At 42.1% G+C, this 13914-nt stretch overlaps 1 protein-coding gene across 1 annotated transcript in view; it reads left to right on the top strand.

Moving 5' to 3' along the window:
* LOC149252790 (uncharacterized) overlaps positions 1 to 12028 on the top strand; it is a 38031-nt gene extending 26003 nt beyond the window's left edge. The window contains exons 6-9 of the mRNA XM_089459808.1: positions 6653 to 6727; positions 6891 to 6947; positions 7774 to 7908; positions 8448 to 12028. Of these exons, the coding sequence (XP_089315934.1) occupies positions 6653 to 6727; positions 6891 to 6947; positions 7774 to 7908; positions 8448 to 11324 (3144 nt within the window). The 3' untranslated portion in view covers positions 11325 to 12028. The remainder of the gene's footprint in view (positions 1 to 6652; positions 6728 to 6890; positions 6948 to 7773; positions 7909 to 8447) is intronic.
* The last annotated feature ends 1886 nt before the right edge of the window (positions 12029 to 13914 follow it).

Raw genomic sequence — 13914 nt, 5'->3', positions numbered from 1 at the left:
GACTTGTCATTTGGGGACCTTGACATTTCTTGTGACATTTCTTAACATTTGGGAGGTGTCTCCATGCCCCCATACATTCTCTCCCTTTTTTGTGTTCCCTGGCTCTGGAAACTTGGTGCAACATTGTCTGAAACTCTATTGATGCTTGTTTATTAATTTATGGTATGTTCTATGCTTAGAGCAGTTTACTTCAATTCTTCTTATTAGCCATTGTTTAGCAATCACATAAACATAAAGTAAAGTGCAAATAGAACATTAATAGATTGACAAAAAACAAGCCAAGACAAGAGACACCAGATGTGGTGGCTAGCCAGGGACAAACCCCAATGCGGGGAAACCCTTTGATCAATTCTTCTTTAATCTTCAATAGTTCAATAGAGAGAGAAATAGTACAATAGTACAGATCTGTAATTTTTATGACAACAGTAAAAGATGCCCTAACCAACACTTGTAAAGTGGATCAAATGATTCACAAATAGCCTAGAGTCAACCTTAGTCAACTCAGCCTTCAACAACAATGAAGGACAACCCGAAACAACCCAAAGAATATGGTCAAAACTGGTCAATGTCTAGGCAGCACTATGGTCAACCCTAACCAGTCAGCGCTGGTTACTTCGTGGGTCAAATCAGCTCTACAAAGAGCAGATCAGATTGCGGCTTGCTTGAGGGAGACTCCCCACACTAGGCCGCAATCAAAGAGGCTCCTTTGCTAGTCAACGCAGTCCTCCTTTGCTTACTGCACCCTAGGTCAACACAGAACAGATCTGCGTCCTCCTCCTTGCTACATCCTTCTCCTTGCTGCATCCTCCTCCTTGCCTTCTAGCTGCGTCCTTCTTCTCCTACGTTAGTTGCTCCTTTGTTAACCCAAACAAGAAAGGAGAGTGAGAGAGAAGAAGACAAGATGAGATGAGATGCTATAATGACTCAACCTCTCTTTTATTTATATGAAACGCTAGGCATGTGTGCTACACACTTAGCTACTGGCCGACCTACACCTCTCGATAAGAGGAATCAAGGAAAAATATCAGCTGCCATAAATAAGATGACCCACATGGAGTTTGGCCCTAGTTGCCAAATTTAACACTCCTTCTCAACTAGGGATAACTCCATCTGCTTATTCATCTAACCGTCAGTACTATCTTTGCTGTCAAATGCACTGCCCTGCACTGGTCGTCTCTGCTCTACTGAACTATGAAGAAGAAGAAATGATCGAGGATGTATCATACCATCCTCCACTGAACCGAAGTCAGTGTCAGAGTGTGTCATACATTCTCACTGATCCCAGATCAGTATCATTGATCCCAGATCAATGGAGGTCATCCTAGCATAGGGAGTACGGTAGATACAACGATGCATGCATTGATAGTACTACTAATGGTCCCTAACCCCATTTCCCTAATTGATCAGATGAGAGGTACTTCCCATGAGTCCCAGACTGCATGGGTAGGATGCCTCGACAGGAGAACTAATCATCCTGTCCCAAAGTCACCACGGGGTATCACAGGGGAAGGTTGAACCTTTCACCCTATACATAGCGCACCACTAGGGGAGGGGGAGTCGCCCTGTGGTTGTATGTCGCTCCAAGAAGTACCCCGCGTCCCCCTGGAGCTCCCAGAGCTCAATGTATGCATCATACACGACCCTCATAAGAGGGTCTCTTAACGACACCAAGTCGTTCTTGGAAAGTCAAGAATTGACCTTTCCTAGGGGCTTTGTCAAAATGTCGGCGACTTGCTCATTTGTATCGATATGCTTGTAGCGATCATGAAATATAGGATTTTGTGATAAACGAATCCCACTCTGGTTGTCACACAGGATGACAGTAGTATCCAATGTAAATCCAAACAGCGCACTGAAGAGCTTCCACAACCAGACTGCCTCACAAGAGGCCATACTTGCAGCAATGTACTCTGCCTCAGCGGTGCTCAAAGCCACCGACTTTTGCTTCCTGCTCATCTAGGATATCGAGGCAGATCCCAAAGAGAAGCAGCACTCGGAAGTGCTCTTTCAATCCACCACACTGCCTGCCCAATCAGCATCGGTATATCCATGTAGTCTCACATCTCCAGCAGTGTATCTCAACCCATGAGTGATTGTGCCACGAAGGTATCTCAACAGATTCTTGGCACTAATCCAATGTGTGTGGTGAGGCTCAACCATTTGTTGACTCAACGTGTTGACTGCAAACATATATCCGGACAGTAGTTCACCAAGAACATCAATGCTTCGATGAGTTGATGATACTCGGTAGCATTTTGTAAAGCAGGTCCGACAGCACTACCGCTTAACTTCTTGAAGTCAAGCTCCATTGGGGTAGTCACGGGCTTGCAGTGCACCATATCGAATCTCTTCAATATCTTCACCACATATTTTCCTTGAGATAGGAAAATCTCCCTTGGCTTCTGCCAGACTTCCAGTCGTAGGAAATAGTGCATCAGTCCCAGGTCCTTCATCTCAAACTCAGAAACCAACTCCTCCTTACATTTGTGAATGAGAGGGTCTGCACTTGTTAGAAAGAGGTCGTCAACGTACAACAAGTATGAGAGGTTTTTCATCTTCAACCTTAAAGTAAAGGTTAGGATCGGCTTCACTCCTAGTGAATCCCAACTTCATCAAGTAGCTATTGATCCTCTCATACCACGCTCGGGGTGCTTGCTTCAGCCCATAGAGGGCTTTATTCAACCTGCACATGTGAGATTCTCGATCATGAATCTCAAATCATTCGGGTTGTTCCACATAGACTTCCTCTTTTATCGAACCATGCAAGAATGCAGTCTTGACATCCATCTGATGTAGGTTCCATCCTTGCGAAGCAACAAAGGCTATGATTGAGCGGATGGTGGTGTATCGGGCAATAGGTGCGAATATCTCATCATTGTCTATGCCTTCCTTCTGAGAGAAGCCACGAGCGACAAAACAAGCCTTATACTTTTCAACACTTCCATTAGCTCCATGCTTTATCATGTAAAGCCATTTCGAAGTGACAATTGCTTTGCCCTGGAGTTTGGGGACCACATCCCGGACCGTTCTTCATGATGGACTCATATTTCTCAGTCATAACATCCTTCCATACTTGATGCTTGACAACTTCTGCAAACGACGAAGGCTCATTTTGAATGATCATGCTCATGATGGTCAAGTATCCCTGATACCTGGCCGGCTTCTTACTTTTTCGGAAAATCCCTCTAGGTGCAATGTGTCTTTCGGCATCATCAAGTGTCCCCCTAAGCTGTGAAGGCCTCTTCCTAGAAGAGGAAGGCTCTTGCGGAGGGGGATCCATAGGATCCATAGGTTCTTCCACATCGGGCATCGTCCTATCTTCCTTTTCCTCCGGTTTCTTGGTGTCGACTTCTTTAGATTCACTTAGAGTAGGAAGATTGTCAACTTTGCTAAGAGCCATATCTTCTTCAAAGGTGACATCATGGCTAATCTCGACTTCCTTTTGACCAACCACATAGATTCTATAGCCCTTAGTATTTTCGCTATAGCCCACAAAGATTCCTTTCTTTCCAAATGCACCCAATTTATTCCTTTTCTCTTTCGGCACATGAAAATATACGGGGCTTCCAAAAATTCTAAAATGAGATACGTCAGGTTTCTTACTAGTGAACATCTCTTCGGGAGTCTTGGAACCCAATGCTTGATGAGGGCATTGGTTTTGAACATATACGGCGGTATTCGCAACTTTGGCCCATAGAAACTTCATAAGCCTTTGATCATGGAGCATAGCATGGACATCTTCCACAATTGTACGATTCTTCCTTTCCGCCACACCATTCTGCTCAGGAGTATATGGTGTTGTAGTCTCCCTCTTTGCAAAAGTCATGGAATTCATTGGATTCATACTTAGTCCCATTATCAATCCTTAAGATCTTGATCTTCTTTTCAGTTTGATACTTGATCAAGGCTTTGAAGTGACGAAACTAGGAGAACACTTCATCCTTCTTTTTCAAGAAGTATATCCAAGTCTTGCGAGAATAATCATCAGTAAAGTGAGGTAATATAAATATCATCCCAAGGAGTTCACAAGCATCATACCAGATATGTCTGAGTGAACCAACTGCAATATATCAGAGGTCTTGCTATGGCTTGAGGGGAATGGTCCCCTTTTGAGCTTTCCTTCGGCACATCCTGGACATACACCTTCTTGCTCTACTTTGAACTCGGGCATCCCTGTCACCATTTGTCTCACATCGGGTAGAGCTTTATAATGAAGGTGAGCAAACCTTCGATGCCATAGTTCGAACTGAAGAGATGTGTCATAAGACATGACACCCAACAGACTTCCTTCGACTTGATATAATGAATCAACTCTAAACCGAAGAGTGAAAGCATATTTAAAATTCCTTTTCCATACATGTACCTTGTCGTCGATGAAGGCCACCTTGTAGCCTTTGTCTTCCATTGCCGAAATGGACGCCAGGTTCTTTTTGAGATCAGGAACATATAGGACTTCTTGCAAATGAATTGTATTACCTTGATTCAATTGAAGAGTGACATTCCCTACGCCTTTCACGGGATATTTGGAGTTGTCCCCAAGAACAATTTCCAGGTTGGTCTCCTTCTCTATCAGATTAGAGAGAGCTTCCTTGTAACCAACGAAGTGCCTTGAGGCACCATTATCAATAAGCCAATTTCCCTTCGATTGCCACGGGAGTGATTTTGATCATCGTCATGATGTGAGTCCCTTTTACTAGGGCACTCCCTCGCATAGTGGCCCATTTTGTTGCAATTGTAACATCGTCCTTTTCTTCCACCCTTCGGTCCGGCCTTTCCTTTGGATTTAGCCTCGGAATATTTAGCATGAGAGGAGAAAGCAGAGGGATTGCCTCTAAGTGCAGGCATTTCGTGCTCTTCCATCCTTGTTTCTTCTTGAATGCATCTCGCCATGAATTCCTCAAATCCAGGAATTACATTATTGTTGAGAAGAGTGGTTCTGAATATATACCATTCAGATGGGAGCCCTTCGAGAGTTGTGATAGTCATTTCCCTGTCAGGAACTACTTCCCCAATTGATAGGAGATCATTCTTGATCTCGTTGATCCTTAAGAAATATGCTTGCATACTCTCATCTTTGCCCTTTTAATTTTCCTTTAGCTTATTTCTAAGGAACAAAACTTGATTTGCATCATTAACTTTAAATAAACTCACCAGTCTATCGTAGATTTCCTTGGAGGTGGTCAGCTCAGAAACATAGGCCATCAGGCGCTTGTCGATAGAGTCTTGGATGATCTTCTTTGCTTTGACTTCTCCCCTGGTCCACTTGTTCCTTGCAGCAGCAGATGCATTTGATGGAGGCTCAACAATTTTGCCTCTCACATGGTCCAACACTTCCTCCTCATTTAATGTCAGATCGAGAGACATCTTCCATCCGTGATAGTCAGACTTCTCACGGAGCTTGTCTTCTGCTGGGAAGTGTGATGAGGAACCCATGAAGTCTTTGAGATTGCTTCAACAACCTTCGGTGATTGCTCTTGCTCTTGCTTGGGCTTTGTCTTCACCTCAGCTCTAATACCATGTTAATTTATGGTATGTTCTATGCTTAGAGCAGTTTATTTCAATTCTTCTTATTAGCCACTGTTTAGCAACCACTTAAACATAAAGTAAAGTGCAGATAGAACATTAATAGATCGACAGAGAACAAGCGAAGACAAGAGACACCAGATGTGGTGGCTAGCCAAGGACAAATCCCAATGCGGGGAAACCATTTGATCAATTTTTCTTTAATCTTCAATAGTTCAGCACAGAGAGAAATAGTACAATAGTACAGATCTGTAAGTTTTATGACAGCAGTAAAAGATGCCCTAAACCACACTCGTAAAGTGGATCAGATGATTCACAAATAGCCTAGAGTCAACCTTAGTCAACTCAGCCTTCAACAACAATGAAGGACAGCCCGAAACAGCCCAAAGAATATGGTCAAAACTGGTCAATGTCTAGGCAGCCCTGCGGTCAGCCCTAACCAGTCAGCGCTGGTCACTTTGTGGGTCAAATCAGCTCCACAAACAGCAGATCAGATTGCGGCTTGCTTGAGGGAGACTCCCCACACTAGGCCGCAGTCAAAGAGGCTCCTTCACTGGTCAACGCAGTCCTCCTTTGCTTGCTGCACCCTAGGTCAACACAGAACAGACCTGCGTCCTCCTCCTTGCTGCGCCCTCCTCCTTGCCTTCTAGCTGCATCCTTCTTCTCTTACGTTAGCTGCTCCTTTGTTAACCCAAACAAGAAAGGAGAGTGAGAGAGAAGAAGACAAGATGAGATGAGATGCTATAATGGCTTAACCTCTCTTCTATTTATATGAAATGCTGGGCATGTGTGCCACACACTTAGCGGCTGGCCAACCTTGACAATTTGTCAAGTAATTAGAAATAAATTCATATCTCCATAAATACTTGTCGGAATCGGATGATCTTTAGATCAATCCTACACCTCTTAATGAGAGGAATCAAGGAAAAATATCAGCTGCCATAAATAAGATGACCCACATGGAGTTTGGCCCTAGTTGCCAAATTTAACATTGTTTCAAAAAATCTGGAGCAATATATAAGACACTTGTATTTTGCTTTTGTTAAAATTTCTTTAATGTTTTTTGGTGTGAGTGGGTGGTTTTTAATATGTTATATATTCCTATATTGATACCTTGATATCTGTGCAGGTGGAGTATCCTGGTTACAATTTCGTTGGCTTGATTCTAGGGCCAGAAGGAAATACTCAAAAACGTTTGGAGGAAGTAAGTTTTGTTGTTTATTCTATATGGTGTATATATGTGTCTTGTATCTGCATAACTTCAATTTAATTAAAGCTATGACCAGTGTGCCATCAATATTTTACAGGGTGATGTAGTCACCTGTATTTTAAATATCCTTTATAAAATAACTTCTTTTGTTTATCAGGAAACTGGGACGAAAATTACAATCAAGGGTGGAATGGGAGATGCTAAGGAAGCAAAGGTAATGTGTTCATTCAAATCAAAATATTTTTGTACACTGCTTTTATGCTTTTCTGGGTTGAAAGTTTTTCTTGAAATTTTCGAGGCCAACAGTATTTGGAAAAATTGCAAACCTCTGCAACTGAGGAATGTGACAATGGAGGCTTATATCCAAGTGAGCTGGATAAAATAAGTGATTACTCATTGGCATGACTTTGGATTAGTTAAGGAGATTTTTCTCTTAAATTTCATGACATATAACTCAGCCATGTGTTTTTCACTAGGAATGAACACGGTATTATGTTGACCTTTAATGGTATGTTCAGTATAATAAAATGTGGATTTTTGCAGTTTATCAACATATTTGCAAGATTTCCGAGTAAAACTGTGTGCATTTTTTTGAACCCAAATTAAAAAATTTGCATGCTTTTTTACCCAGAAATTTTGCAAATGTTTCTGGTAGTTTGTCTGTTTAATATGAGTACTGTCTATAGCGTATAGGATGTTTCTACTGATATGCATGTCAGCAAAATGTCCACAGTAGCCTGCCTGTTTGATCCAACTAGATGGGCTAGTAGGATCTCAGAGACTACATTTTCTGTGCTCCTTGTGAAAATCACCCTCATTCTAGTGTAACCATCAGTGATCATTGATTGGTTATTTTAGCATAATAGGCTTACTGGCATATGGACTTAATATTTTTTAGTGTGTGAAATTGAGCTAGCATTGCTTATGGATTTTCTTGGTAGTGTCGATTCGATGGATAGGTTTTTCCTTGAAGGAATTATGAAGTTATTGGAAGTGGTTGACAGTGCATAATGTCAATTTTTATTATTTGTGATTAACAGATACAAACTGTGGATCTGGATGAACAGAAAGTTGGGACTGTAAATGAAGACTTACATGTGCATATTTCTGCTGATACATATGAAAAAATAGATGCAGCTATTGCACTGCTTGATTTGCTAATGACTCCAGTTGATGTAAGTTTCAGTATAAAAACCCTGCTAGTTCAGGAAGACTAGTTCCTTAGATGTTCTGGATAGAAACTCTTTAGTCTGGAATTGTACTTCAGCAATTTTATCTCTTATTATAATGGTAAATGTGTTTGTTCTGAATAATCTTGAAACTGGTCTAAAGCTTGAGCTGTTATATTGTGAATTGGAAGGTTGTTATTTTCGGCATCATCTACCCAGCCTTCAAATTTGCCCGTCCGGCCAAAAATGGCCGGAATCTGGTATTTTCTTTTTCAAAAAATCTCGCAGTAGGAGTGCTTGAATCGAGTTTTTAATGGTGGAAATGGATTCAGCACCATCAAAATCCCCTGGGGCACCCAAAATCTTGAAGTTTGACAGCTGTAACCTGAATTTACAAAAAATCCTGGTGGATTTTATCGAAATCTTGCTGGAATTTGTATAATTTTCTGGGCAAATTTGAAAGCTGGGTAGACTATGGGTTATTTTCATTTCCACGAGTACTGCATTTCAGAATTAAAGTAATTGACATCTGACTTTGTTTGTAGGGAAATATTACAACCGGTGCTGCAAATACAAATTTGTTGTTTGGAGATACCTCAAAAGTTCTTGATCAAGCTGCACAAGCAGCAGACACAGGTTACTCAATGCTTAATTCTGACTTAGGCCAAAGGCAGACACAACCAGCAATGATCCCTTCTCCTGGGCAGCATCTAGGATGGCCATCGTCTGCATTTGGCACAGAAGCATCTGGCATTAATTTCCAGGCCCGCCCTGGTCATTGGCATTCAATGGGTGCAAACAATAGTGCAATACAAGCCCAACATGGCTTTCCTGGTGCACCAGGTTCTTCATATGCCATAAATAATGCGAGCACTGGCTTTAACTTTCCTCGCTTTCCTCCACCGGCTTTGAATTCATTCCATCCATTTCCTTATTTTAGAGGAAGACCTCCTGCACTGGGTTTCAATCCACATGCTATGTCTCCAAATCCAAGGAACCCAATGGTTGGCCCAGTTAACAGATACCAACCACCTTTCTATTCTCAACAACGGCCTTTTGGGCCAGAAATGGCATCACAAAATCAGTCGGCTGTAATGAATTATGCAACTGGTCCAGGTCCAGGTCCAGGTCCAGGTCCACAACATATGATGGGTGGGGTATCTCAACCTGCACGGCCCAGGGTGTCTCTACCTGCAAATCCTGCACATCATACTGGTTCAAATGTGCCTCCATTACCACCTTCACCAAACATATCACATGGTGGAGGATATGGCCCTCCGGCACCTCACAGTGGAGAATTGGCACGTGCACCACTGCAGTCACCATTTCCATCTGGCTTTCCTTCTGCAGTACCATCCCAGATGGCAGCTTCACAGCTCCCTGGTGGGGCTTATCATCAGGAATTGCAATCCTCAAGACCACCCACTCCTGTAAGTCATGTAGGGCCATCTATACAAGTGCCTTTGCCTCGATGGTCCTCATCACCACCCCAAGGAGCACGTGCTGTAGTACCACCTCCAATTGCATCTCCTGTATTGCCGTCTCCAGTATTGTCATCAACAGCGCCCCAAGGAGCACATACTGCAGTCCCACCCCCAGCTGCATCTCCTGTATTGCCATCTCCAGGATTGCCATCAACAGCGCCCCAAGGAGCACATGCTGCAGTCCCACCCCCAGTTGCATCTCCTGTATTGCCCTCTCCTGGATTGTCATCAGCAGCACTCCAAGGAGTACATTCTATTGTCCAACCCCCAGTTGCTTCACCAGTGCCTTTGGCAGTACCTCATTCTGTGCAAGTTGCAGTCCCACCCCCAGTTGGTGCACCAATGCCACCTCCTCCTCGATTATCTCCAGCACCACCTCAAACAGCACCACCTCTTGCAGGTCCGCCCTCATTTCCACGCCCAGCAATGCCTTTGACAGGTAATGTTCTCAATGTACAACATCCAAGAGCGGCTTTCATCTCTCAAAGTTCTTCTGTAGGGTTATCTCCTGTTGCAAGGCCATCTGTTATTTCACCTATTTCTACTCCTGCATCATCTAATCCATCGGGAACAATTCCTAGCCCGATAGCAAATACACCAGGACCACCAGTGGCTGTAATGCAGTCAGGTGCTGTAAGCAGGCCTATTCCACCACCAGCATCTGCTACTACAGCAAACATCACTTCTCAAGGACCCAGTGTGCCATCATCTGTAGCTCCTAATAGTTGGCAGCCACAACATTTGAGTTCAGGGGATTTCACTTTCCAGCCTCTAAGATCTCAGGCCCCTCCACCTCCTCAACCAGCATGGTCCCAAGTTTCTCAGCCGCCTTTGCCTCCCGATGTACGCCCACAAAATGCTAAGACTGTTACCAGACCAGGATTTCAGCCAGCTGTTCCAAACCTTCCTCATCCTCTGTCTGGACCTATAAAAGTAAATATACCGCCTCCACCTGCATCTATTTCAGTTCCTCCACCAGCACCACCAATGCCTCCCCTTCCACCTCAAGCACCATCATTCAGGCCTGCAGTCTCCATACCATCTCCACCTCGTGGCTTTTCCTCTCAATCCATGTTTTCAATTCCATCTCATGTGTCAGGGTCCCAGACAACCACTGCCATTTCACCACCTGGTCCTTTCTTAGTTTCTTCACAGCCACTGCCCCAGAGACCCCCGCCTGGTGTGTTGAGCTCACCAGTTATTAATCCATTTAGTTCTTCACCATCACAGACGATTCCTCCGCCTCTCCATCAGCCAAGACCGCAGCCTGGCACTGGTAATTTACTTCCTTTCCCTCCACTGCCCAGTGCTCCTAATGTTAAAACCCAAGAAGTGCAAGTATCACAGGCTTACCAACACCCATCTCATCCTAATGTTCAAATCCAAGCACCAGCATCACAGGCTTTCCAACACCCAGCTCATTCTAATGCATCTATTTCACCTGGGGGACCCTTGCCGACCAGCCAATCAAATGTGATGATGGGCACTTCAACAGCTGGATTGCCTGGCGAAGACTCTAAACAGGTTACAGGACCTAATTTCATGCAGCAGCAGAACAGCCCGGCATTGTTGCACAACATGTCTTCAACACGACCAACAAGCAATGCTCAACATAACCATATGTCAGCCAGTCCTCAGATACAACTTCCATCCAACCCGCAAATGCAGTCAATCATTCCTGGTCAAAATCAGGCCAAGGCAGTGTCTTTCTCTGGGATGCATGACTTTGGCTATGGAGGGAGTAGCAATACACTAGCGATCTCAAAAGAAGGTAGTAGTAGTCAAAGCTATGATCCATTTTCTCCCACGTCAATACCTTCTGAACAGCTGCAACATAATCAGAATTCAAGCTTACCTCCAAAGACAGACGATACACATGACAGACAGGAAACAGATGCAGAATATGAGAACCTTATGGAGTCTGTTGGTGTTAGATAAATTCAAATATTTTAGAAAGAAACAAGCTCAGCTAGAATTTGAGGCAGGCTGCACAGAATAACAGTAGGCAATAACATCAGCACTCTGGGATCCTATACTTCAGGACGGTTTAGGTGAATGCATGAGCATGGATATGTTGGAGATGTTAATATTCAGTATGCATAGTTAATGTCATGTTTGCTCCAGCTGGTTCCATTTTACATATTTTGCTCAAGCAAATTTGTCTTTCCTGATCTTTCTACATGATTTTTGGTGTCTCTTTCTACACGATCTTTTTGACTAGAAGTTGGAATTAGTTTCTTTTCATTCTCATGAATCAACACTTGAGGTGTCAACTTGATGCTTTTCATTCAATTCCATATATTATTTCCTCAGAATTTGTTTTGCCTGATTTGGAAGTCGTAATTAATTTTTCACGTTCTCGTGATTCAAATACACTATAGCCTGTTTATCTATCCTGACCCATCTCATGTTTTGTTCAATCAAATTCTACTTTTACACTTTTCATTTTCTTCCTTAGCATTTACTTGCATGAATTCCATCCAATCATTATTCCATCATATATAGTAGAGATCAATGCATTGCAATGCATTGAGGTGTCTATGTGAAAGCTCTTGCATCAGAGGCCCAGTATTGCCAATAACATTTTGTTCAATGGTTTTCAGTGATAATATGTTTAATATTCTAGATATTTATGTATTTTATTTTTTGAAGAAATATGTGGTTTTGTGCTGAATGGTAAAATCATGCAATCAAGGGTTTATTTGGCCATTACAATTGAGTAATGTGATATTATAACGTAACTGGGCAAGAAGCATACCAAAAACGTGTATATAAAGAGGATCAAAATGCGAAATCTACTATAATGAAAATTGTGGACTACCAGTAAGAGATCAGTTTGAAACTAGACGAGTTTCATTAACTAACATATACACTCTGCAGTTTTATACACGTGTAAAATCTCCAACAAGATTAGATGTGACATGATGCAAGCATGCCATACTTGGGTCGTACCTGTCAGATCATCTGGCCCTATTGAAGAAGGTAGAGAAGTTGGTAATCATTCCAGAGCAAACAACTAGGTTATTCAGGGCAGGGCAATCACATCTTTGGTGGTTGTGCAGAAAACTGTTTCGATAGCAGCTGATAAGATTTCAGATGTGCTTTTTAATCTGACATAGAACCTTAGGCCAGTGAGTTAAGTTTTGATTTGAAAATATTAGTAGCAAAGATAGTTCATTGATTCAATAAAAACATGGGACTGGTTTTGTTTTGTGTAACAGTTTGTACTTTAATTGAAATGGCATGGCTACAACTTTGTACACTTGCAGACATTTAGAAGTAGTCACTATTTTACAGTATAGGAAAATTTTTTGCATCTTTAGCAATTTGTTAGTCACATGTTCTGAGGTAGTCTATCAGAAAAGGGGCTCCTATGTACTTAAAGTTGTAGCAAGTTTGAAGTGATTGTAGGTTGATGTCTTTGCATCTATCATAATTTGCTAGTGCACTCAACTGAGCTGGTCAATCAACAAATTGTGCTCATATTACCTTTCTTTTGGGTTCAACTGCAAATTTCTTTTTTCTGTAATCTTATTTATAGTAAACAACATTACATTGTCATATGCCCTTTGGCATTTAAAAAGGTGCTCTACAGTGATTTAGAGAAAAATTCTCTTCATATTTATTTATCATTGTGCATATAACAGCAGTCTGTTTCATCTCCCTAAAAATTGCATATACAGTCACATATAACAGCATACTATTTTCTCAAAAAATAACATTAACAGTTGCCTCGTTAAAACAGTAAAGCTATGATCAGTTCTCATTCAAAATAAATACAAGTTTTTTATTATATTTAAGCCACATGTATTAAGTGTGTGGAGTGGCCGTTGTGTAGTATGCAAGTGATCCAGCCTTTGTTTCAATTCCAAGCCAGTGTTTGAAAGGCTATCCACCATGCTATACACGTCCCTGTATATGTAAGACACTTATATGTATAAAAGTGGACACGTGCAATTGTGTATCATGGGGTAGTGGGTGGAATTTCTGATTTGAGCTTCATTTCTAATTCATTTGATGACCAAGAAAGAGTAACCAAAAATTTGAATTTGTTGGTCCCATATTGTTTTTTAAAAAATGAGGGGGGGTAAGACCCTCAGAAGAAGCATTATATTAGCCCCGGTATATACAATATTCACAATATATTACATCCATCGGCTGAAGAATACATATGCTGCATCATAGACGGCAGCCCAACATGTTCGGTAGGTCGATCCCGGGTGGGGAGGCTAATATCGTGCCGTCCCGACCACACGGGATATCGCCCAGCTGAAGAAGTAATTTTTGTTGTCAATTCACAGAAATGATTAGTTTCCTCACCAATATCCACTTCGAAGGATACATACGAAACATGATGAATGGAGGAGAGATGTAAAGTATCTCTTACACCTCGATTGAGCTTCGAAATTTCTGATTTGAGCTCCATTTCTAATTTCATTTGATAACCAATAAAGAGTAACCAAAAATTTGCATTTGTTGGACAGCATGTTCTCGGGCCAGCTGAAAAAGTAATTCATGTGTCATCAGT

This window comes from Pinus tabuliformis, chromosome 7, assembly GCF_031772625.1.
Source record: "Pinus tabuliformis cultivar Carrire ecotype Pingquan chromosome 7, CPIR1, whole genome shotgun sequence".
In the NCBI taxonomy this organism is placed as follows: Eukaryota; Viridiplantae; Streptophyta; class Pinopsida; order Pinales; family Pinaceae; genus Pinus; species Pinus tabuliformis.
This window is presented reverse-complemented; position numbering and strand designations above follow the sequence as displayed.